The 26,018-nt window shown below is 48.1% G+C and overlaps 1 protein-coding gene across 7 annotated transcripts in view; it reads right to left on the bottom strand.

Annotated features, from left to right (window-relative positions):
• LOC119971726 (diacylglycerol lipase-alpha-like) overlaps positions 1 to 26,018 on the bottom strand; it is a 513,684-nt gene that overhangs the window by 123,727 nt on the left and 363,939 nt on the right. For all 7 annotated transcript variants that reach the window (XM_038807680.1, XM_038807682.1, XM_038807675.1 and 4 more), the window contains 3 exons: positions 17,029 to 17,163; positions 13,343 to 13,420; positions 1,083 to 1,207 (listed from right to left, as the gene is read on the bottom strand). In XM_038807680.1, coding sequence (XP_038663608.1) covers positions 1,083 to 1,207; positions 13,343 to 13,420; positions 17,029 to 17,163 — 338 coding nt within the window. The remainder of the gene's footprint in view (positions 1 to 1,082; positions 1,208 to 13,342; positions 13,421 to 17,028; positions 17,164 to 26,018) is intronic.

Here is a 26,018-nt window from a genome sequence, read left to right as displayed (position 1 = left end):
TAAGAGCTTTCAGCCATAGTGCACTGATGGACTGGGAATTGCACAGACCCCCTTGAGCTGTATGTCACATATTGAATGCATACGGTGATGATTACATGTGACACAATTCAATTTTAGTGCTTCAGAATGCAACATAGTCTACGTAGATAACTTAAATGCTATTGCACTTTTTTATAATGATCATTTTGAAATGTCTGTAATGTCCTTTTGATTGTATTGAAGCACCTCAGAGTGCTAAATAACCTGTATAAGAAAATTGAATATTATCACATTCTTTGTGAAGGCTATTTTAAAATGTTTATAATGTTCTTTCAGATATTTTATGATTAAAAAATATTTTCACAAACAAATAAAGACTGTCTTGCACTTCCCTTCCTTGCGAAGCAATGCTTGGCAACCCAAATATCTGTCACTCAGTAGAATAATGGTCCATGTGCCGTCTCACAACTGAAATGGGTTTCATATTTTTGCTATCCAGTTTATTCCCCTGTAGGCATTAACTCGTGTTGAGATAGTTTCATGGGCACCAGCTGTCCTCCAGTTTCTCGGCCAAATAGCCAATCTTCAGCCATGGCTCTCGAGTGTGCCAGTGGAATTTTTGGCATGTCATAAAACAATTCTTGTTCTCAGCAGATGTTCAATTACACATTTCCTAGCAGGAGCAACTTTATAGTGATCAGACACAGGAAATCTTCCAGCTTTTTATCCTCCCTATCCCAATTATCTGATCTCCTCCATGCCCTTGGTAAGCAAATGGAATTTCCTTAACTGTTTATCAAATAAACTTCCAATTTATAGTGAATTTGAGACAAGGTTTCTCTGTGGATTTCTACTCATTCGGAAACAAGTAATGAACGATCACACTCATTTAATCTAAAACCACATTCAGAATGAGACAAGCCTTTTATTCTGGCTTATATGTGCGCTAAAAGATGAAGGCAACTGAGCAAACAAGTCAAAAAACATTTATGCTTGTTATCTGAATAAACAATGGAGCAGTATAACAGTCCAGAACCAGGAACCCAATGTAATTGAATTTATTGAATTGTTTTTACAACATTAAGGAAACAAATACAACTCACGAGCATGAGCTGGCCAGTTTGCAGAGTCCACAGGCTGGGTTTCGCATTAAGTACAAGGGCCACCCATAGGCAGCCAGTGCAAAGTGCATGTAGTAGCACACCTCCTTATACATGTGCATTTCTTGCTAAAAAAAAAGAATAAAAATTACTTCCTCACAGCTCTAAATTAATAAAAAGATTTTTAAAAAATTACTCTACAGGCAAAACTTTCTAGCTGGTATTAATAAAGATATCTTGGGTGGGATTCTCCGGACCTCCAGCCGCATATTTCTCAATGGTGCGCCATTCACTGGCGGCAGGATTCTATACTCCCGTAGCTTGTCAATGGGATTTCCCATTGAAACCAATCACGCCGCCGCAAAACCCTTGGGTGAGGGTGTGCTGTCAGTGGGAAAAGTCAATCCCAACAACCGGAGAATTCCGGCCCTTATTTCCTTACATTTTCACAAATTTCGCCTGTGACAAATACAAGCATTTATTTTTCACCGCATTAAATCTCTTCCCTACTCAGACCCCACTTCAAACACAAAACCCTTCTAAATTATTTTATTTTCATTTCTCAGTGTGTGGAATATGGTTGTCAGCACTTGACTTGCACATTAACTATTCCCTGGAAGAGACACAATTTCATCTGGTTAGGTGATGAAATTCTGATTTGATTACATTGAAAGGGATAAGGGTGAAGGGTCATATACCAATAGCTTCATACATAGAAGCAGGCAGTATAAATTGATTAAAGAGATAATGAGCTAAATTACTGTGAGAGAAGGACTTGATGAATATAATGAGAAGCTTGACTTATCTACTAGAGAGATAGCTGGGTGTGCACAGGGTTTTTGTCCTGTTGCTAAAATTTACATTCTTTACAGACAGATGATCATTAAAACTTTGGGATTGTGCTTATTTTTTAAAGCATATCCAGTCTACTTTGCAAGTAATAAAAAATGTGGATATGTTCAATATATCACCTGATTCACCTGAAGAAGGAGCCGTGCTCCGAAAGCTCGTGTTTGAAACAAACCTGTTGGACTTTAACCTGGTGTTGTAAGACTTCTTACAATATATCACCAGCATGCCAGATTTTAATGCAACTGAATCCAATTATCCAACTAGTCCCATTTCATATTTCAGTGGTTAGTATTGCTGCCTCACAGCACCAGGGACCCGGGCTCAATTCCAACCTCAGGTCACTGTCTGTGTGGAGATTGCATGTTCTCCCCATATATTTGTGGATTTCCTCCAGGAGCTCTGGTTTCCTCCCACAGTCCAAAGATGTGCAGGTTAGGTAGATTGGCCATGCTAAATTGTCCCCAAGTGTACAAAGGTTAGGTGGGGTTATGGGGATAGGGCGGAGAATTGGGCCTGGATAGTGTGCTCTTTTGGAGGGTTGGTGCAGACACGATGGGCTGAATAGCCTCATTCTGCATTGAAGGGATTCTATGATTCTATATGCAATTGCTGATCTGCTGTCCAGATGCAAATGTGATACTGTGAACAGTAAAACTGAACAATGACCCCTTGTATAAATTAAATACGATAAAATGAATTCAAAAAGTGACAAACTCTTGGGGTTAATTTCAAGGACGCAGTTTTATTTTCAGCTTCAGATAATTACAAATCATAGTTGTTTCATGTGTTTGTCTCGGAAAACTGTGTCTATTTGACTACTTACTATTCAATTATCCATTATTATTACAATTTCAGAGATTAGAATAATGGACACCTGAACTGTTACAGGACAGCCCAGGCAGCAGCATCTTCAGGATAATGAAACAACCTAAAGCAAATCACAGAGGTGATACAAAAGCTGATCAGCGGGAGAACAGCTGTGCTTCTGAACAATGGAAAAGCAACGCAAGATTCAGTGATCAAAAGATTTTTTTTATTTGGAGTGCAGTGCAGTGGAGGGGCAGAGAGTGGAGGAGCTGGAGGAATGAGTGGTGGGCATACATAATGCAGGTTCTTAATGTGCAGAAATTAGATATTCAACTTGCAATGTTTCAGATTCCTAAAGGCTCAAGTATAAATGCTTTGTGACTTGAAGGTACCAGGCATGAGGAATTTGAATTATGTGGAGACTAGAGAAGCTTGGATTGTTTTCCATATGGCAGAGAAGGTTAAGGGCAGGTTTAACAGGGGTGCTCAAAATTATTTAAAGGATTTTGATAGAGTACGTAGGGAAGAACTATTCCGACTATCAGGATTGATGAACACTGGCCACAGATTTGAAGTTGGAATATATGAAGGCATTCTTTTCTGTAGTGAATCCTTATGATCTGGAACACACTACCTGCAAGGGTGGTGGAATCCAGCTTTTAAAAGGCAATTAGATACATAATTGAAAAATAAAAATTTGCAAAGCCACAGGGAAAGGAGGGAACAGGACTAATTGGATAGTACTTTTAGCAAGCAGGCACAATGCGCCGAATAGCCTCTCTTGTAGGATTCTACAATGACACAAGTTTATAAACTTAATGGATATGCTATACTTTTTGCTTTCACTCCCAGCAGAGGGCAGTGCTTCATTGCAATTACTATTCCACTCTGGCCTGTGATTTAGAAATTTTAGACTGTTTTCACTTCCAGGGATATATTGAATCCATCATTTTCAAAATGCAAAACAGCTAAGGATGTGATAAAAAAAATACATTTTCTTGAGAGCAAAAGCTTTAACAAAACAAAGGTTTTCCCAAGGAAAAGTCAAAGCTCACATCACCAGCATCAGGGCAACTTAATTAGGAATTTATTCACGTTAGCAAAAGGGTTTGTGTCGATAAATGAAGGAGGACTGCCAGGAAGCTATTACTGCAGTCATAATTTCAGACCAATTTAGTGCAATGCCATTTTCACAACAGAACGACAAGTGTTGTCAACTAACATCAGGAGAATGTTTAAACAGAAATTTACAACCGTTACGAGCCAGCCCGATTCTCATGCGGTTTAAGCTCACACATGAAGAACCGCCACTTTGTTGAGGTACCAGAAAGTTACTAGTGCAACCTGGACTTCCGGTTGCGGCTATGACTAGCTAAGCCGCACATTTGGAAGCTCCTGCAACAAAGGTGTTTTTGGGCCAATTGGAGGGCCCCAACGGCGCTGAAAAAACGAATCCCGGTGGGGGAAGGTCCCCTGAGGAGAACTAGACCGATTTTATGGTCGGTACCCGGAGTGGAGCGGCAAGAAAAACGGCAGCAGCTCCCCAAAAAAAGCGGGGGAAGAAAATCAAAATGGCGGCCGGCGGTGCATCGGAGGAGTGGAAGAAATGGGCGGAGGAGCAGCAGGCCGCTCTCCTCCGTTTTTTCACGGAGATGAAAGTGGAGCTCTTAGAGTCCATGAACGCGACGGCCACCAGGTTGGTGGGAGCCCAGGCGATCCAAGAGGCGTCGATTAAAGATCTGCAGCAGGAGATGACCGCGAGGGAGGAGGAGGCCACAGTCATCGGGGCAAAGGTGGAGGTGCACGAGGCACTCCACATGAAGTGGCAGAGCCGCTTCGAGGAGCTGGACACTCGGATGAGGAGGAAAAATTTGAGGATCCTGGGCCTGGAAGAAGGCCTGGAGGGGTCGGATCTCCCGAGATATGTGGTGGAGATGTTGAACTCCCTGATGGGGGAAGGGGCCGGTCCGGCGCCCCTGGAATTGGAAGAGGCATACCGGGTCATGGCCAGGAGGCCTAGGGCAAACGAGCCCCCGAGGGCGGTGCTGGTGCGGTTCCAGCGGCTAAGTGATCGAGAGAAAGTCCTGAGGTGGGCAAAAAGGGAGAAAAGCAGCAAGTGGCAGAACTCGACGGTAAGGGTGTACCAGGACTGGAGTGCGGAGGTGGCAAAGCGGCGGGCCCGGTACAACCGGACAAAGGCGGTGCTACACGCGAAAAAGGTCAAATTTGGAATGCTGCAACCGGCGCGCTTGTGGGTCACCTACAAGGACCAACATCATTATTTCGAGTCCCCAGAGGAGGCCTGGACCTTTGTACAAGAGGAAAAGTTGGACACGAACTAAAACCTGGGAGCACCGGCGGTCGTAGCCGCCGGGGGACTCTTGATTGAGCAAGTGGCCCTTTTCTTTTTCAGGCCATGTCGGAACTGGGTAACAGTTTTGTGGATTGTTTGGGGTGTTTTTTCTCGAACGGTTGACTTTTCTGAATATTTTGAAGGTTTCGAGTTGTTGGGTGTTTCTGTATATTTGTACTGTTGAAATCTCTATTGTGGGTCGTTGGCTTCTTATGGGGTGTTTTTTCCCGTTTCCAATTTCCCTTAGTTATTTACCCCTCTTACCCTTTTTCTTTGGGTGCTTGGGGGAGTTTTTTGTTCTTTTTTTCTTGCGGTTATGGTTATCTGCGGTTATTTATACTGTTTGATGGAGGGTGATGGTTGGGCACACTGTTAGTTGATAGTTAGTTAATTATTTTGTTATTTAAGTATGTAGTTAAGTATTTATGTATTTAGTTGCCATTGGGTATTGATATCGTTAAGTTGGGGAGACAGGACGGGGGGGAGCGGGTTGATTATGCGGGTCTTTCTCTGGGGTTTTAAGGGGATCTTTCACGGGCGCAGATGGGGTGAACCGGGAGGAGTCGGAATGTGGCAGGAGCAGCCGGGTCAGCGGAGACCAGCTGACTCTCGGGAGTACGATGTGGGGTACATCGCGGCTAGGAGGGGTCCTAGCCAGGGGGGGGGGGAAGGGGGGGGGGCTGGGGGGGGACACCGGGTTGCTGCTGGAAAGACCAGGGACGAGAAGGGGAGAGCCGGGGGGGTGGGGGGGGGGGGGGGGGCCATCGCTATGGGAAGCGGGTCAGAAAAGAAGGGATGACCCGGGGCGAGCAAGGGACAAGACATGGCTAATCGACAGGGAGTAGGGACGGGTCGCTCTGCGACCCGATTGATCACGTGGAACGTAAGGGGGCTGAATGGGCCGGTCAAAAGATCAAGGGTCTTCTCACACCTGAAGGGACTGAAGGCTGATGTAGCAATGCTGCAGGAGACTCATTTGAGGGTAGCAGATCAGGTCCGCCTGAGAAGGGGGTGGGTGGGACAGGTGTTCCACTCAGGCTTGGATATCAAGAACCGGGGGGTGGCGATTTTGGTGGGAAAGAGGGTGTCGTTTGTGGCGGCAGAGGTGGTGGCAGACAAGGAGGGCAGGTACGTGATGGTGAGGGGTAGGCTGCAGGGAGAGAATGTGGTACTGGTAAATGTGTATGCCCCGAACTGGGACGACGCGGGTTTTATGAGGCGCCTGCTGGGCCTCATCCCGGGACTGGAGGCAGGGGGCCTGATCATGGGAGGGGACTTTAATACGGTGTTAGACCCTGGGCTGGATAGATCGAGTTCCAGGACGAATAGGAGGCCGGCAGCGGCAGAGGTGTTAAGGGGGTTCATGGAGCAGATGGGAGGGGTAGACCCATGGAGATTTGGTAGGCCTAGGGCGAGGGAGTATTCTTTTTTCTCCCACGTCCACAGAGTGTACTCTAGGATCGATTTTTTCGTATTGAACAGGGGGCTGATACCGAGAGTGCAGGACACGGAGTACTCGGCCATTGCGATATCGGACCATGCACCACATTGGGTGGACGTGGACATGGGGGAGGCGCGGGACCAACGCCCGTTGTGGCGCCTGGATGTAGGGCTGTTGGCGGACGAAGAGGTGTGCAGAAGGGTGAGAACGGGCATTGAGAACTATCTGGGTACGAATGACACAGGTGAGGTGCAGGTGGGGACGGTCTGGGAGGCCTTGAAAGCAGTGATTAGAGGAGAGCTGATCTCCATAAGGGCACACAGAGAGAGGAAGGAGAGGCAGGAAAGGGAGAGGCTGGTGGGGGAGCTCCTAGAAGTAGATAGGAAATATGCGGCGGCACCAGAGGAGGGGCTATTAAGGGAGCGGCGTAGCTTGCAGGCCAGGTTCGACCTACTGACCACTAGGAAGGCGGAAATGCAGTGGAGAAGGGCGCAGGGTGTGGCGTATGAGTACGGGGAAAAGGCGAGCAGGATGCTGGCACACCAGCTTCGTAAGCGAGATGCAGCCAGAGAGATTGGGGGAGTGAGAGAGAGGGGTGGGGATGTAGTGCAGAAGGGGCAAGAGGTGAATAGGGTCTTTAGGGACTTCTATAGGGAATTGTATAGGTCTGAACCGCCGAAGAGGAGAGGGGGAATGAAGAACTTTCTCGACAAATTGGGGTTCCCAAAGGTACAGGAGGAGCTGGTGGAAGGGTTGGGGCGCCGATAGAGCTGCAGGAGCTAATTAAAGGGATAGGCCAGATGCAGGCGGGGAAGGCGCCGGGGCCGGATGGGTTCCCGGTGGAGTTTTACAGGAAATTTGTGGACTTGGTGGGTCCAGTGCTGGTGCGAGCCTTTAATGAGGCGCGCGAGGGGGGGGTTCTGCCCCCAACAATGTCGCAGGCCCTGATCTCCTTGATTTTGAAGCGGGACAAGGACCCGGTCCAGTGCGGGTCCTACAGGTCCATCTCCCTCCTGAATGTTGACGCCAAGCTGTTAGCAAAGGTCCTGGCAACCAGGATAGAGGACTGTGTGCCAGGGGTAGTCCATGAAGACCAGACGGGGTTCGTGAAGGGACGCCAACTTAACACAAATGTCCGGAGATTGTTAAATGTGATTATGATGCCAGCAGTGGAAGGGGAGGCGGAGATAGTGGTAGCGCTGGACGCGGAGAAGGCATTTGACAGGGTGGAGTGGGAATACTTGTGGGAGACGTTGGAAAGGTTTGGGTTTGGGGAGGGATTTATCAAGTGGGTAAAACTGCTCTATTCAGCTCCGATGGCAAGTGTGGTAACAAACGGGAGGAGGTCAGAATATTTTGGGCTCCATCGAGGTACTAGGCAGGGATGTCCCCTATCTCCCTTACTCTTTGCATTAGCGATTGAGCCGTTGGCGATGGCACTGAGGGGTTCAGGGGGGTGGAGAGGACTGACAAGGGGAGGGGAGGAACATCGGGTCTCGCTCTATGCGGATGATTTGTTGTTGTATGTGGCAGACCCGGAGGGGGGAATGCCGGAGGTAATGGGGATACTAGCGGAGTTCGGGGACTTTTCGGGATATAAATTAAATCTGGGGAAAAGTGAGGTCTTTGTAATACACCCGGGAGACCAAGGGGAGGGAATTGGGAGGCTCCCCTTCAAAAGGGCAGTTAAAAGTTTTAGGTATTTGGGGGTGCAGGTGGCAAAGAACTGGGGGACCCTCCACAAGTTAAACTTTTCCAGACTGGTGGAACAGATGGAGGAGGAGTTTAAGAGGTGGGACATGGTGCCGCTGTCGCTGGCAGGGAGGGTGCAGTCAGTTAAAATGACGGTCCTCCCGAGGTTCTTGTTTTTGTTCCAGTGTCTGCCCATCTTCCTCCCCAGGGCCTTTTTCAAGAAGGTAACGAGTAGTATCATGGGGTATGTGTGGGCACATGGCACCCCGAGAGTTAGAAGGGTCTTTTTGGAGCGGAGTAGGGATAGTGGAGGGCTGGCGTTACCCAACCTTTCAGGATATTACTGGGCGGCAAATACATCGATGGTATGAAAGTGGATGATGGAAGGGGAGGGGGCAGCCTGGAAGCACATGGAGAGGGCGTCCTGCGGCAACATAAGCTTAGGGGCACTGGTAACGGCACCATGGCCGCTCCCTCCCACGAGGTATACCACGAGCCCGGTGGTGGCGGCCACCCTCAAGATCTGGGGGCAGTGGAGGCGACACAGGGGGGAAGTGGGAGGTCTGATAGGGGCACCACTAAGAGGGAACCACAGATTTGCGCCGGGAAACACAGGAGGGGGATTCCAGAGCTGGCAGAGGGCGGGTATTAGACAACTGAGGGACTTGTTTATAGAGGGGAGGTTTGCGAGCCTGGGAGAGCTGGAGGAGAAATTTGGGCTCCCCCCGGGGAACACGTTCAGGTACCTCCAAGTGAAGGCATTTGCCAGACGACAGGTAGCGGGGTTCCCCGCGCTCCCCGACAGGGGGGTGAGTGATAGGGTGCTATCAGGGGTCTGGGTCGGGGAGGGGAAGATCTCGGACATCTATAAGATTATGCAGGAGGTGGAGGAGGTACCAGTAGAGGAGCTGAAAGATAAGTGGGAGTTAGAGCTGGGGGAACAGATAGAGGACGGGACATGGGCAGACGCCCTGGAGAGGGTCAACTCGTCGTCGTCATGTGCGAGACTAAGTCTCATTCAATTTAAGGTACTGCATAGAGCCCACATGACGGGGACAAGGATGAGTCGGTTTTTCGGGGGTGAAGACAGGTGTATTAGATGTTCGGGAAGCCCTGCGAATCATGCACATATGTTTTGGGCATGTTCGGCACTGGAGGAGTTCTGGAAGGGGGTGGCAGGGACGGTGTCGAGAGTGGTGGGGTCCAGGGTCAAGCCAGGATGGGGACTTGCGATCTTCGGGGTTGGGGTGGAACCGGGGGTACAGGAGGCGAGGGAGGCTGGAATATTAGCCTTTGCGTCCTTGGTGGCTCGGAGGAGGATCCTGATTCAGTGGAGGGACGAAAGGCCTCCGAGTGTTAACACCTGGTTAAACGACATGGCAAACTTCATCCAATTGGAAAGGATCAAATTCGCCCTGAGAGGGTCGGTGCAGGGGTTTTTCAGGCGATGGCAACCCTTCCTAGACCTCTTGGATCAGAGATAGAAACTGAGGCCGTGACAGCAGCAACCCGGGAGGGGAGGGGAGGGCGGGAGGGAGGGGGGAGGAGGGGGGGGGGGGAGGGGGGACAAAGACGAAGGAAGTACGGTAGCGGTGGTGGCACGGGCAAGGCCTGCCCGAGGACGCTGCTAGAAATGATAAGTTGGTCTGACTGTCGGTTCGCCGGCGGCGGGGGGGGGGTGGGGGGGGGACGCGCGAGTAGGGGGGGGGGGGGGACTTTTTTCTTTTTCTTGTTAAGTAGGGGGGTTTGACTTTGTTTTGTTATAATTTAAATGTAAATGTAGGGGGGGTTAAAATGTTTGTATTTTGAAAAATTTCTTCAATAAAAATTATTTAAAAAAAAAGTTACTAGTGCAACCTAATATTGACTGGAACCTCCTTACTGCAAAATGGTTTGGATGGAGCAGATTTGTCAGGTGTGTACAGGAAGGATTCCTGACTCAATATGTAGATAGGCCGACGAGGGGGAAGGCTATATTGGACTTGGTGCTCGGCAAAGAATAGGGCCGGGTGTCAAATGTCTTGACGGGAGGGCATTTCAGTGACAGTGACCACAACTCCTTGACCTTTACCATAGTCATGGAGAGGTATAAGAACACTCAGTATGGGAAGGTATTTAATTGGGGGAGGGGAAATTATACTGCTATTAGACATGAGCTGAGGAGCATAAAGTGGGAACAATTGTTCTTGGGAAAATACACAACAGTAATGTGGGGATTGTTTAAGGAGCACATGCTGCGAGTGCTGAATTGTTTTGTCCCACTGAGACAAGGAAGGAATGGTAAGGTGAAGGAGCCTTGAATGACAAGAGAAGTGGAGCTTCTAGTCAAGAGGAAGAAGGAAGGTGACGTAAGGTTGAGGAAGCAAGGATCTGACTCGGCTCTAGAGAGTTGCAAGGTAGCCAGGAAGGAACTCAAAAATGGACTGAGGAGAGCTAGAAAGAGGCATGAAAAAGCTCTGGCAGGAAGGATTAGGGAAAACCCCAAGGCTTTCTACACGTACGTGAAAAATAAGAGGATTATCAGAGTGAGAGTAGGGCCGATCAGGGATAGTGGAGGGAACCTGTGCCTAGAGTCTGAAGAGGTGGGGGAGGCCCGAAATGAATACTTTGCTTTAGTATTCACTAGAGAGAGGGACCTTGTTGCCTATGAGAACAGTGTGAACCAGGTTAATAGACTCAAACAGGTTGATATTAAGAAGGAGGATGTGCTGGAAATTTTGAAAAGCTTCAGGATAGATAATTTCCCTGGGCCTGACGGGATATACCCAAGGTTACTCCGGGAAGCGAGGGAGGAGATTGCTGCGCCGTTGGCGACGATCTTTGCGTCCTCAGTCTCCACTGGAGTTGTACCGGATGATTGGAGGGATGCGAATGTTGTTCCCCTATTCAAGAAAGGAATAGGGAAATCCCGGGGAATTACAGACCCATCAGTCTTACGTCTGTGGTGAGCAAAATATTGGAAAGGACTCTGAGAGATAGGATTTATGAGTATTTAGAAAAACATAGTTTGATTAATAATAGTCAGCATGGCTTTGTGAGGGGCAGGTCATGCCTCACAAGCCTCATTGAATTCTTTGAGGATGTGACGAGACACATTGATGAAGGTTGGGTAGTGGATGTGGTGTATATGGATTTCAGTCAGGCATTTGATAAGGTTCCCCATGGTAGGCTCATTCAGAAAGTTAGGGAGCATGGGATACAGGGAAATTTGGCTGTCTGGATACAGAATTGGCTGGCCGAAAGAAGACAGCGAGTGGTAGTGGATGGAAAGTATTCCGCATGGAGGTCGGTGACCAGTGGTGTCCCGCAAGGATCTGTTCTAGGACCTCTGCTCTTTGTGGTTTTTATAAATGACTTGGATGAGGAAGTGGAAGGGTGGGTTAGTAAGTTTGCCGATGACACAAAGGTTAGTGGAGTTGTAGATAGTGTTGAGGGTTGTTGCAGGTTACAGCAGGGCATCGACATGATGCAGAGTTGGGCTGAGAGGTGGCAGATGGAGTTCAACCTTGATAAATGTGAAGGGATTCATTTTGTAAGGTTGAATTTGAATGCTGAACACAGGGTTAAAGGCAGGATTCTTGGAAGTGTGGAGGAACAGAGGAATCTTGGGGTTCACTTACATAGATCCCTCAAAGTTGCCACCCAGGTTGATAGGGTTGTGAAGAAGGCATATGGTGTGTTGTCTTTCATTAACGGGGGATTGAGTTTTTGCTGCAGCTTTATAAAACTCTAGTTCGACCAAACTTGGAATATTGTGTCCAGTTCTGGTCACCTCATTATTGGAAGGATGTGGATGCTTTAGAGAGGGTTCAGAGGAGATTTACCAGGATGCTGCCTGGACTGGAGGGCATGTCTTATGAAGAAAGGTTGAGGGAGCTAGGGCTTTTCTCACTGGAGCGAAGAAGGCAGAGAGGCGACTTGTTAGAGGTGTACAAGGTATCCATGAGAGGCATGGATAGGGTGGATAGCCAGAGACTTTTCCCCATGGTGGAAATGGCTGTCACGAGGGGACATAATTTTAAGGTGATTGGAGGAAGGTATAAGGAGATGTCAGAGGTAGGTTCTTTACACAGAGAGTGGTGGGTTGTGGAATGCACTGCCAGCTGAGGTGGTGGAGTCAGAGTCGTTAGGGACATTTAAGCGACTCTTCGACTGGCACATGGACAGCAGTAAATTGAAGGGGTGTAGGTCAGGTTGATCTTAGATTAGGATAAATGGACGGCACAACGTTGTGGGCTGAAGGGCCTGTACTGCGCTGTATTGTTCTATGTTCTAGTGCCTGTAGGACTGTACCCTACACACCTTCAAGAATTGAAGCAAGGTTTGAGGTGGGGATGTAAAATATCAAATTTTATTGCTTCATCCCTTACACAAGTCATTGGTAGATATACTTTTAAGAATCAAAAATACAATTACCAGTATTCTTTGGAACCTTCCTTTAATTTAAAGTAGTGAATAACTTTGAAATAATAATTTAAACTGAAAATATGCAAATCAATAACAATCTGAAACAGAACACCTAAAATATTTTCACCTATTTTTTACATAAGCTGCCTAACTAATGAGAATAGTTGCAGAGCAAGAATCAAATTTGGGATCTTGTCTATGCTGCTTATATAAGTAATACATTTTCCTACTAAGCTATCAGAGTTACTGAATTTCTAAAAAGGAATTCATATTCATCAAGATAATGTAAGTTGTTCACACAATGGTAAAACAACTGAATGATTAAAAAGGTGTAACCTTGATATTTTGTTCCTTTATTTTGCATGTGAGCAGATCATTATTTAAATAGTAACACCAGTAGACAAAAGGAGATAGGAAAATACACATGGAATTAATTAGCTAGATACTAGCACATCTAAAAAAACAACAGCGAAGTTGGCTGAGAATAAAGCAACAGTTTTACTTGTTGAAAGAATTCACTCTCAAAAATGCTCCTGAGTCTGCAATATTTATTGTGTAACTGAAACCACAATGCTTGGCACATATGGCAAATGTCAGGAGAAATGCAATCAACTGAATTGTTACATATTTCAAAATGTCCATCAAAGAAGAAAGAAAAAAATGCGCCAAATCATTTCACAGCGCTCAAATATATTACAGAACAACACTCACGGCATTCTTCAAGTCAAGATACTTTGTATTTCTAGTGACTGGAATTCCTGATAAAAAGGCCAAAATGTCATTATTTGCCTGTGGAGAGAAAATATAAAATGACATCAGTTGCAATTTAAATTAGCAGAGAATTCCAACACCACACTTCTGTACCTTCATTTTTGCTATTTTGATGCAGGGTAGAAACTAAATATGAAATATTGTTTTCTTTCAGGTTCTTATTTGCTTGCACTTTTCCATTATTTCTTTTATTTCCAGCCTTCACAATCATTCTTTTTCTGACCTCTTGCCAAGGGGCTGGATTCTCCTGCCCCACCCGCCGCAAGATCACCACGGCCGAGCCACGGACAATGGAGAACTCTACTGACCTCAGGCAGGATTCTCCAGGCTCCGGGCGGACGTGGACGAGAATCCCACCCAACATATCTGTCAGTCCATACTGTTAAGATTAAATATCCAACAGCCATTCTGGTCAAATCACATACAGTGGTCACAGCCATTTTCTTTACCCATCGACCGATTTCCACCCAGCCTTTCCTAGGCACTGATTCATGCTTGGGGTCTCAATTAACTTCTGCTGAATGACCCCCAGTAACTCACCCAAGTGTCCATTGTTCTAAATCAAGTGTGCGAGTGCTGAAGGTTTTTTGATGATAAAGGGCACCATAGCCTCATCCTCTCCTTACTCAATGTCCACTTACATGCACGGTAGCATTGTGGATAGCACAATCTCTTCACAGCTCCAGGGTCCCAGGTTCGATTCCGGCTTGGGTCACTGTCTGTGCGGAGTCTGCACATCCTCCCCGTGTGTGTGTGGGTTTCCTCCGGGTGCTCCTGTTTCTTCCCACAGTCCAAAGATGTGCGGGTTAGGTGGATTGGCCATGATAAATTGCCCTTAGTGTCCAAAATTGCCCTTAGTGTTGGGTGGGGTTACTCAGTATGGGGATAGGGTGTTGATCTTGGGTAGGGTGCTCTTTCCAAGAGCCGGTGCAGACTCGATGGGCCGAATGGCCTCCTTCTGCACTGTAAATTCTATGTAATCTACAATTGAATGTCAATCTGGAGCAGAACCTTGGCTTTCTTTCCCTTTGTGGACAACAAAATCAACTGTAGTACCTGTACCCCTAATGCTGCTCCAGCTGGGACCAACAAACTTAGCACAAACTGGAAATCACATCAAGACTTTTTTGATGTGTTTGACTCAGTTACAAGGTTACATACAAATTCTATAACAGTCGATTAATGCACTTCAGAATTTTCTACAAAACAAATAGCTCAGTCTAGAGTATTTTCGATATCAATCTGCGACTGGTAACACAAGAGTCCATTGTAAAATGGAATTAGCACCTCTGGATATGCAGATCTGGTGTAACAGTTGTGTCAATACAAGCCCTATATTTGACCGATCTGTAAAATAGCAGACAAAGTTCAATTGAACTGCACCCTGCACCAAGGAAAGAAACAAAGTTGCATTCATCCCAGCTGTACCTTAGGAAGGACCATAACAAGTTGCTTCCAAATGGGAACGGGAACTGAAATGGCAAGTTTATTCAGAGTTAACAGATTTTCTTGTGGACACTTCAAAACACCAAGTTAAAAAGCAAAGTAACTCAGTGTCATATTGTGCAGGGAATATGTGATGTTGATAGACTTTGGAATGCGAGTTAGGAAACGAGAAAAGTAAGAAATTTCTTTCAGCCTCCGCTAACTGATAGTTCATGAGATCCAGGATGGTAGATGCAGATGCCAACTTGGAGGGAGTCATTCACCACTTCCCTGCCACTTTCAGGGATCAGTTCTGTTGGGGCAAAATGCAGTCACCTATAAGTTGGTAGAGGCCTAACATCAGTAGGTGAGAAAATGCTAGAGTTGATTATAAAGGATGCAATAACAGGACACAGAAAATATCAACAGGATCAGACAAAGTCAACATGGATTCATGAAAGGGAAATCATATTTGACAAACCTACTGGAGATTTTTTGAGGATGTAACTAGTAGAATAGATAATGGAGAACCAGTAGAGGATGTGGTGTATTTGGATTTTCAGAATGTTTTTCATACAGTCCCACATAAGAGGTTAGTGTGCAAAATTAAAGCACATGAGATTGGGGGTAATATACTGACATACATTGAAAATTGACTAGCAGACAGAAAACAGAGTAGAAATAACTGGGTCATTTTTCAAGTGGCAGGCAGTGACTAGTGGGGTCTCGTCGGGATCAGTGCTTGGGGCCCCAGCTATTCACAATATACATCAATGATTTGGATGAGGGAACCAAATGTAATATTTCCAAGTTTCTGACGAGATGAAACTTGGTGGGAATGTGAGTGGTGAAGAGGATCTTAAGAGGCTTCAAGGTGATTTAGACAGGTTGAATGAGTGGGCAAATACATGGTAGATGCAGAATAGTGCGGAAGAATGTAAAGTTATCCACTTTGGACAGAGAAATAGAATGGCAGAGAATGATGTAAATGGTGAGATTGGGAAATGTTGACAGATAAAGGAACCTGGGTTTCCTTGTACACCAGTCACTGAAAAGAAGTAGGGAGGTGTGGCAAGCAATTAAGAAGGCAAATGGCATGCTGGCATTAATTGCAGAGTAGAAGACCAAGGATGTCTTACTGCAGCTGTTCAGGGTCTTGGTGAGACCACGCCTGGAATATTGTGTGCAGTTTTTAACTCTTTACTGAAGAAAGGATATACTTACCATGGAGGGAGTTCAGCGAACGTTCACCAGACTGATTCCTGGGATGTCAGGATTGCAGTATGAGAAATTGGGTCGACTATAATAATAATCGCTTATTGTCACAAGTAGGCTTAAATGAAGTTACTATGAAAAGTCCCTAGTTGCCATATTCCGGCATCTGTTCGGGGAGGCCAGTACGGGAATTGAACCCGTGCTGTTGGCATTGTTCTGGATTACAAGCCAGCTGTTTAGCCCACTGTGCTGAACCAGCCCCGACATTGTATTCACTGGAGTTTGGAAGATTGAGAGGTTATCTCATTGTCACACACAAAATTCTGACAAGAGCTGGACCCACTGCATGTAAGAATGTTGTTTCCTCTGGCTTAGGGGGGTCTAGAACAAGAGGTCACAGTCTCAGGACACGAGGTAGGCCTTTTAGGGCTGGGATGAGGAAAAGCTTTGTCATTCAGAGGGTGGTGAACCTGTGGAATTCTATACCGCAGAAGCTGTGGGGGCCTGGTCATTGAATATATTTAAGAAGGAAATAGACAGATTTCTGGATTCTAAAGGTGTCAAGGGGTATGGGGTGAGTGCAGGAGTATGACACTGAGATAGAAGGCCAGCTCTGATCAAATTGAATGGCGGAGTAGGCTGAAAGACCTACTCCTATTTTCTGTTTCTATGTCTATGCAAATGAGGAAAGCACAGCCTAGTGGCCTGCTACAGCAAGCCTTTGTCTTCAGACTGGCATGACACCCTAACGTAGGTGAGGGAGTCCATTTTCAGACCCTAGTGTTGGAAAAAATCCAGGATCAGAAAACCACCTCTGGTAAGAAGCCTTAAAAGTGTTGTGTCACTATCAACGGGAGGGCAGGAAATCTTCATCAAGGGTTTTGTTAATACTGCCGATTGCCCACCCAAAGTCACACGGAACCCCTACTGCCTACACAAAACACAAAGAACCCACAACTCCAAAAATCACAGAATCTATTTCCTACCTCATCCAAGACAGCAAATCGCTTGGCCCTCTGTCTCTGACGCAATAATACAAGACCAGCAATGATGTCAGAGGGCACAATGTCCAAGTCTCGGAAGAACTCAGCAAAAAGAAAAGCAACTTCAGAATAGGCATCCTGTGAAAAAGAAACAAAGCTGATAGTAGAAAAATAAAAATCCTAAGTCAGTTAGGTATGGTAAAGGAGCACAGCATTCGTGTAAAAATGCACAGAAGCTTATTTAGTGGGTAAGGAGAAACATCACACCTGGTGTAAACCATTTTTATCACAATGACATCACTCTTAATTGGATGCAACCGTGTCTCATTTTAAAAAACTAAATCGACTTTAGGATTGCAAATGTCAGGTCCATATACAGATAATTCATGGCAGCTCTCTTGCATGAGGGTCAATAGCGCTAATAGAACATAGAACAGTACAGCACAGAACAGGCCCTTCGTCCCTCGATGTTGTGCCGAACAATGATCACCCTACTTAAACCCACGTAACCCGTATACCCATAACCCAACAATCCCCCCATTAACCTTACACTACGGGCAATTTAGCATGGCCAATCCACCTAATGTGCTAATGAAGGACTCTCAAATGGAGTTACTATCATGGATGTCAGAATAGCTTCACCTTGATGTAGTTGGTGTGTGTGTGCACGTGCAAATATATATAGTGTGTGTGTGTATATATATATATATGTATATTAGTGTAGATGTTATATATATATATATATATATATATATACACACACATACATACAGAATGCATATATTATATATAATATTGTGCGCATGCCCAATAAAAAGGCCTAAGTTTATCTCTCATCCAGAAGACATCTCCTGCCAGTGCAGTAGTTCTTCAATAACACCAGATTATTAGCCTAGATTATGTTCTCGGGTCTCTTGAAGAAGGATTGAAATCACAATTTTTAGGACTCAGATGTAAGAATGCCACCACTGAATTGAGGTTGACACAAGATAGTTTTTGTTTTCTAGTGAGAGTAAACAGTACAAATCTCACAGCTGGGGTGCAAAGAGAGAGAAGCAAAATTGGTAAAATGAAAGAAATGGAAAAATAAATATTTGGCAAGCAAGATACAAGAAATAAGAGGCACAAGAAATAATAACATTGCTGTTTGGCTCAATCAGCTCATTTGACAAATTAAACTTTTCACCTTTGTTGTGAACAATGTATAAATTTAAGTTGAATTGATATATTTTTTATATATATAAATATATATATTATATGTACGTGTCTGTTAAGAAAGGTAAAAATTGACTTCCGGTGGCGGCAATGAGGAGCTAAGCCGCACATTCGGCAGCTCCCGCTGAGAACGGACTTTGGGGCTCTTTTCAGGGCCCCCAACGGAGCTGTGGCGGCAAATCCCGACGTGGGAAGAGGTCAGGAGTCGACCCCAACGGTCCTATGGTCCGGGCCAGGAGTGGGGTAAGGAGAAAGCCGGAGAAAGCACCCCCGAAAAAGCGGGGGAAGGAAGACAAAATGGCGGCCGGCGGAGGCCTTGAGGAGCTGAGGCAGTGGGCTCAGGAGCAGCAGGCGACTCTGTTGCGCTGCTTCCAGGAGCTTAAGTTGGAGCTGCTGGAGTCGCTGAAGGTAACCAACAGGGAGCTGATGGAGACCCAGACAGCCCAGGGGGCTGCAATCCGGGAGCTGCAGCAGCAGGCCTCCGAAAGGAAGGATGAGGTTGTGGCCGTGGCGGGGAAGGTGGAGATGCACGAGGCGCTCCATAAAAGATGGCAGGAGTGGTTCGAGGAGCTGGGCAACCGGTCGAGGAGGAAGAATTTGCGGATCCTGGGCCTCACGGAGGGGCTGGAGGGGTCGGACCTAGCGGCCTATGAGGTGACTATGTTAAACTCGCTGATGGGGGCTGGGTCCTTCCAGGGGCCCCTGGAGTTAGAGGGCGCCCACAGAATTCTGGCTAGGAGGCCCAAACCGAACGAGCCGCCGCGGGCGGTGTTGGTGCGGTTTCATCGGTTCGTGGATCGTGAGTGTGTGCTCCGGTGGGCCAAGAAGGAGCGGAGCAGCAAGTGGGAGAACACGGAGGTGCAGATCTTCCAGGACTGGAGTGCGGAGGTGGCGAGGCGGAGGGCCTGGTTTAACCGGACGAAGGTGGTGCTCCATAGACGGAGTGTGAAGTTCGGCATGTTGCAGCCGGCGCGTCTGTGGGTCACCTATAAGGATCGGCACCATTATTCTGAGTCCCCGGAAGAGGCGTGGGCCTTTGTGCAGGCCGAGAAATTGGACTCAAACTGAGGGCCTAAGATGGGGGATGCTGTATAATACTGTATTTGCATTTGCTTGGTTTAATGTAAGATGTGGGTTGGCCTTAGGGTGGGTGGGGTGATGTTGATTTGTCTTTTCTATATGGGTTTTTCTGCAGGGGTCGGATGGACGGGTTCGGGCAGAGGAGTAAACGGGGAGTTCGGGGAGCTGGTGGGGGGGACTGACAATGGGAGTAGCCCCGGAGGAGGCGGGGCCGGGCAGGGCAAAAGCGCGGGCTTTCTGCGGGTATCCCACGCTGGGAGATGGTGGGGGCGGAGTCGGGGCTGAGAAGCGCAGGTCGTTGCTGGCTGTGTTCTTTTCCCGTGCAAGAGCGGGGGGGGGGGGGGGGGGGGGGGTAGGTACCGGGTAGCTGCTGAAACGGCCAGGAAGGAGCTGGAGGATGCAGGGGGTGCTGGAGGAGGGGGGGGGGGGGGGGGGGGGGGAGTTGCCGCCGTGGGAAACTGGCAGAGCGGGGGACGCTGGCCGGGGTTGGGCAAGGGATGGGGTATGGCTAATCGGCAGGGGAGGGGGGCAGGGAGCCCTCTGATCCGGCTGATAACCTGGAATGTGAGGGGGCTGAATGGGCCGGTCAAACGGGCCCGGGTATTTGCGCACCTGAAGGGGCTGAAGGCGGATGTGGCCATGCTCCAGGAGACACACCTGAGAGTGGTGGACCAGGTTCGGCTGAGGAAGGGATGGGTGGACCACGTATTTCACTCAGGGCTGGATGAGAAGAGTAGTGGGGTGGCGATCCTGGTGGGGAAGAAGGTGTCGTTTGAGGCATTAAATGTGGTGGCTGACAGTGGTGGGAGTTATGTGATGGTGAGTGGCAAGCTGCAGGGGGAGCGGGTGGTGTTGGTGAATGTTTACGCCCCAAATTGGGACGATGCGGGGTTTATGCGGAGTATGTTGGGCCACATTCCGGACCTGGAGGTGGGGGGCCTGATCATGGGTGGGGGACTTCAACATGGTACTGGATCCCCCATTGGATCGATCCAAGTCCCGGACGGGCAGGAGGCCGACGGCGGCTAAGGTGCTGAGGGGATTTATGGACCAGATGGGGCGGAACCCTGGAGGATTGCGAGGCCAAGGGCCAGAGAATACTCGTTTTTCTCCCACGTACACAAGGCCTACGCGAGGATTGATTTTTTTTGTCCTGAGCAGGGGGTTGGTTTCGAGGGTGGAGGATGCGGAATACTCCGCCATTGCCATTTCAGATCATGCCCCGCACTGGGTGGACCTCGGGCTGGGGGAAGAGAGGGACCAACGTCTGCTCTACGCTTGGAGGTGGGGCTGCTGACAGATGAGGAAGTGGCCGAGAGGGTTCGGGGATGTATCGAGAGGTACCTTGAGGCCAATGACAACGGGGAGGTCCGAGTGGGGACAGTCTGGGAGGCATTGAAGGCGGTGATGAGGGGGGAATTGATCTCCATCCGAACCCATAGGGAGAGGGGGGAGCAGAGGGAGAGGGAGAGACTGATAGGGGAGATGGTGCGGGTGGATAAGAGATATGCGGAGGCTCCAGAGGAGGGATTGCTGGGGGAGAGGCGTAGCCTTCAGGCCAGATTCGACCTATTGACTACCAGAAAGGCGGAAGCTCAGTGGAGGAAAGCACAGGGGGCGGTGTATGAATACGGGGAGAAGGCGAGCAGGATGCTGGCACACCAGCTCCGAAAGCGGGACGCGGCCAGGGAGATTGGGGGAGTGACGGATAAGGCTGGGAAGGTGGTACAGAGGGGAGTAGATGTTAATGGGGTCGTCAGAGACTTCTGTGGGGAACTGTACCGGTCGGAACCCCCGGTGGAGGGGGGTGGAATGGGGCGCTTCTTGGACAAGCTGCGATTCCCGAGGGTGGAGGAGGAGCAGGTGGAGGGACTGGGGGCGCCGATCGAGCTGGAGGAGGTGGTCAAAGGGATAGGGAGCATGCAGTCGGGGAAGGTGCCGGGGCCGGATGGGTTTCCGGCAGAATTTATAAAAGGTATTTGGACCGGTTGGGCCCCCTGTTGGTCCGGACCTTTAACGAGGCAAGGGAGGGGGGGGGGGGGGGGTCTTTGCCCCCAACTATGTCACAGGCGCTGATTTCCTTGATCCTGAAGCGGGACAAGGACCCTCTGCAGTGCGGTTCATATAGGCCGATTTCGCTGCTGAACGCCGACGCTAAGCTGCTGGCAAAGATCCTGGCCACTAGAATAGAGGAATGCGTGCCCGGGGTCATTCACGAGGACCAGACGGGGTTTGTGAAGGGAAGGCAGTTGAATACGAACGTGCGAAGGCTCCTCAATGTCATTATGATGCCAGCCATGGAAGGGGAGGCGGAGATAGTGGTGGCAATGGATGCGGAGAAGGCCTTTGATAGGGTTGAGTGGGAGTATTTGTGGGAGGTGTTGGAGAGGTTTGGGTTTGGGGAGGGGTTTATCCGGTGGGTGAGGCTGCTCTACGAGACCCCGATGGCGAGTGTAGCCACAAATAGGAGGAGGTCGGAGTACTTTCGGCTGTACCGGGGGACGAGACAGGGGTGCCCCCTGTCCCCCTTGCTCTTTGCGTTGGCGATTGAGCCCCTGGCCATGGCATTGAGGGAGTCAGAGACCTGGAGGGGCCTGGTGCGGGGTGGGGAGGAGCATCGAGTGTCGCTGTATGCGGACGACCTGTTGCTGTATGTGGCGGACCCGGTGGGGGGGATGCCGGAGGTGATGAGGATTCTTAGTGAATTCGGGGGTTTCTCGGGGTATAAGTTGAACCTGGGCAAGAGTGAGTTGTTTGTGGTGCATCCGGGGGATCAAGAGGAGCGGATTGGTAGGCTCCCATTGAAGCAGGCAGGGGAGAGCTTTAGGTACCTAGGGGTCCAGGTGGCTGGGAGTTGGGGGGGCCCTGCACAAGCTCAACCTCACAAGGTTGGTGGAGCAGATGGAGGAGGAGTTTAAGAGGTGGGATATGTTACTGCTGTCACTGGCGGGGAGGGTGCAGTCCGTTAAGATGACGGTGCTCCCGAGGTTTTTGTTCCTGTTCCAGTGCCTCCCCATCCTTATCCCGAAGGCCTTTTTTAGGAGGGTCAACAGGAGTATCACGGGATTTGTGTGGGTGCATGGGACTCCGAGGGTGAGAAGAGTGTTCCTGGAACGAGGCAGGGATGGGGGGGGGGCTGGCGTTGCCCAACCTGTGTGGGTACTATTGGGCTGCCAACGCAGCGATGGTGCGTAAGTGGGTAATGGACGAGGAGGGGGCAACATGGAAGAGGATGGAGGCGGCGTCATGTGTGGGCACGAGCCTGGAGGCGCTGGTAACGGCGCTGTTGCCGCTCCCTCCAACGAGGTATACCACGAGCCCGGTGGTGGTGGCTACCCTCAAAATTTGGAGGCAATGGAGACGGCATGGGGAGAAGTGGGGGGTTCGATGGAGGCCCTGATACGGGGGAACCATCGGTTTGTCCCAGGGAGCATTGATGGCGGATTCCTGGGCTGGCACAGGGCAGGGGTTAGGAGGCTGAGGGACCTGTTTGTGGAGGGGAGGTTCGCGAGCTTGGGGGAGTTAGAGGGGAAGTTTGGGCTCCCCCCGGGGAACATGTTTAGGTACATGCAGGTTAGGGTGTTTGCCAGGCAGCAGGTGGAGGGGTTCCCCTTGCTGCCCCCACGAGGGGCGCGGGATCGGTTGCTCTCGGGGGTGTGGGTTGGAGGAGGGAGGATTCGGACATATACCGGGTGATGCAGGAGGTAGACGAAGCCTCGGTGGAGGAACTGAAGGGTAAATGGGAAGAGGAGCTGGGTGAGGAGATTGAGGAGGGGACGTGGGCGGATGCCCTGGCGAGAGTGAATTCCTCCTCTTCCTGCGCGAGGCTTAGCCTCATACAGTTCAAGGTGCTGCATAGGGCCCACATGACTGGGACGAGGATGAGTAGGTTTTTCGGGGGCGAGGACAGGTGTGCTAGATGCTCGGGGAGCCCAGCGATCAGGGGGAGGTTTGGATCGGGGGGGAGGGAGAACTGTGTACATGGGTCTGTGGGATGTGGCGGGTGTTATCTCTTTCCCTTTTGTCGTTGGGTGTTTTTTTGTGTTTTTTTTTCTCTTGTTTGTAGTTGCTTTTGAAGTTGGGTGGGAATTGTTCTTGGGGTGTTACCGAGGTTGTTTTGTTAATAGAGTTGAGCTGTTCATACTTTGTAAAAATTTCAATAAAAATTATTTTAAAAAAAAGAAAGGTAAAAATGGTTTTGGTTTCATTAAGGTTTTGTTTGTGAACATTTGTGCCTGGGTGTCTGGTTAGATTTGTGGCTAAAAGTCTTTCGGTCTTTTGGGTTTGTTTGGTTTTTTTTAAATGAAATTTTACAATACCGGAAGTTAAAGAGATGGGTTAAGAGGGGTTGAAAATCAGTGATTTTGTAAGTAAAACACAAAGTAGAAATGTTTTACTGTTCCTAGTGACAGCAATCCAGCGGCAGACACAGAAAAAGCAGAGATTTGAGAGACGAGTGCTTAGTGTGGGTCAAAGAGAGATGGGGATTTGTAAGCTCTTGGAGGAGAAAAAGCTCGTGAGTCAGTCGTGAACTGAATAATCAGTTATAATGGCTCCACATTAGCTGTCCTCTAGTATCTCTCCTGTGGCCAGCGAAAATTTGAACATTTCTGCCAGAGCCGCTACAATCTCCTCCTTTGCCTCCCACAGCTACCTGGGATATATCTCATCTGGTCGCAGGGATTTGTCCACTTTTAGGCCCATTAAAACTGCTAATGTCTCCTGCATCTCAATGTTAAGTTGTTCAAGTAAATCACAATGCGGCTCCCTGATTTATATACCTACATCATCCTTCTCAGTAGTGAACACAGATGCAAAGTACTCATTTAAAACCGCACTTATCCTCTTGTTCCACACAAAAATTGCCACATTGGTCCCTAATGGGCCCTACCCTTACCCCGGTGAACCTTCTGTCCTTAATATACTTATAAAACACCTTCGGAATTTCCTTTATTTTATCCACCAGTGTTTTTTCAGGGGATTCTTAAGTGACCCCCTGCACCTTATATATTTCTCTAGGGCCTCCGCTGTTTTAAGCCCTCAGTCTCTGCTGTAAGCCTCCCTTTTTCTCCTTATCTAACCCTGGATACCCCTTGACATCCAGGATTCTCTGAACTTATTGCTCCCACCCTTCACTATCATAGGAACATGTTGGCTCTGTACTCTCTTTTTGAATGAATTTCTTTTTGAATGAATCCCATTGCTCTGCTGTAGATTCTCCTACAAGTAGATGCTTCCAGTTAACTTTATATAGATCCTGTCATATTTTATTAAAATTGACCCTGCCCCAGTTCAGAATCTTAATTTCCTGTCTATCTTTGTCCCTTTATATAACTACCTTAAATTCTACTGACTTATGGCCATTGTATCCAAAATAATAATACTAATCTTTATTGTCACAAGTAGGCTTACATTAACAATGAAATGAAGTTACTGTGAAAATCTTCTCGTCGCCACATTCCAGTGCCTGTTCGGGTACACAGAGGGAGAATTCAGAATGTCCAATTCACCTAACAAGCATGTATTTCGGGAGTTTTGGGAGGAAACTGGAGCACCCAGTGGAAACTGACGCAACCGGGGAGAACGTGCAGACTCCAAACAAACAGTGACCCAAGCTGGGAATAGAACCTGGGACCCTAGTGCTGTGAAGCAGCAGTGCTAACCAATGTGCTACCGCGCCGTCCATTTTCTCCCCCACTGAAACTTCAACCACTTGCTCGGCTTCATTCTCTAACAGTAGATCCAGCACCGTCCCCTCACTGGTTCAACTTTCTATGTATTAGCATAAAAGGTTGTCCAGAATGCATTTTAAGAATTCCACACCCTCGAAATATTTCACACTTTGACTGTCCCAGTTAATATTGGGGAAGTTGAAATTGCCTACTATTATTACCTGATTTTTCTTACAATTCTCAGACATTTTCCTACATAACAGTCCTTCCATCTCTCTCTGACTGTTTGGGGGCCTATAATACACTCCCAGCAATGTGATCACCCCCCTTTTTGTTACTAAGGTCGACGCATATGGCTTCATTTGAGGAACCTACCAAGATGTCATCCCTGAGTCCTGTCATGGTTCTCCCTAATCAGTAAAGCAATTCCTCTTCCTCGTTTACTTGCTCCCTCTTTCACACCTGAAACCTTTATACCCTGGGATGTTCAACTGCCAGTCCTACTCTTCTTTCAATCAAGTTTCTGCGATTGAAATAATGCCATTATTCCATGTGCTGATCGACATTGAGTTCATGAATCTTACCCGTCAGGCTCCTTGCATTAAAATAAATGAAGTGCCGTAGAACTTTAAAAAATGTCAGACAATGCATTGGTGGAAAATATAAAAACAAATTGTTTATAGAAAGGTCTGGGATATGGGTGGCACGTGGTGCAGTGGTTAGCACTAGGACTACGGTGCTGAGGACCTGGGTTCAAATTCCGGCTCTGGGTCACTGTCCGTGTGAAGTTTGCACATTCTCCCCGTGTCTGTATGGGTTTCACCCCCACAACCCAAAGATGTGCAGGTTAGGTGGATTAGCCACGCTAAATTGCCCCTTAATTGGAAAAAGAAAATTATTGCGTACTCTAAATTTAAAAGAAAAAGAAAGGTCTGGCATAATATGAGTGAATTCTAGCTCTTTGTGAAGGTAATTTAGCAATATGAGATTCGGCACAATCCCCCAACCCCCCCAAAAATGTCTGAA

The sequence above is a fragment of the Scyliorhinus canicula genome, chromosome 9 (assembly GCF_902713615.1).
Source record: "Scyliorhinus canicula chromosome 9, sScyCan1.1, whole genome shotgun sequence".
In the NCBI taxonomy this organism is placed as follows: Eukaryota; Metazoa; Chordata; class Chondrichthyes; order Carcharhiniformes; family Scyliorhinidae; genus Scyliorhinus; species Scyliorhinus canicula.
This window is presented reverse-complemented; position numbering and strand designations above follow the sequence as displayed.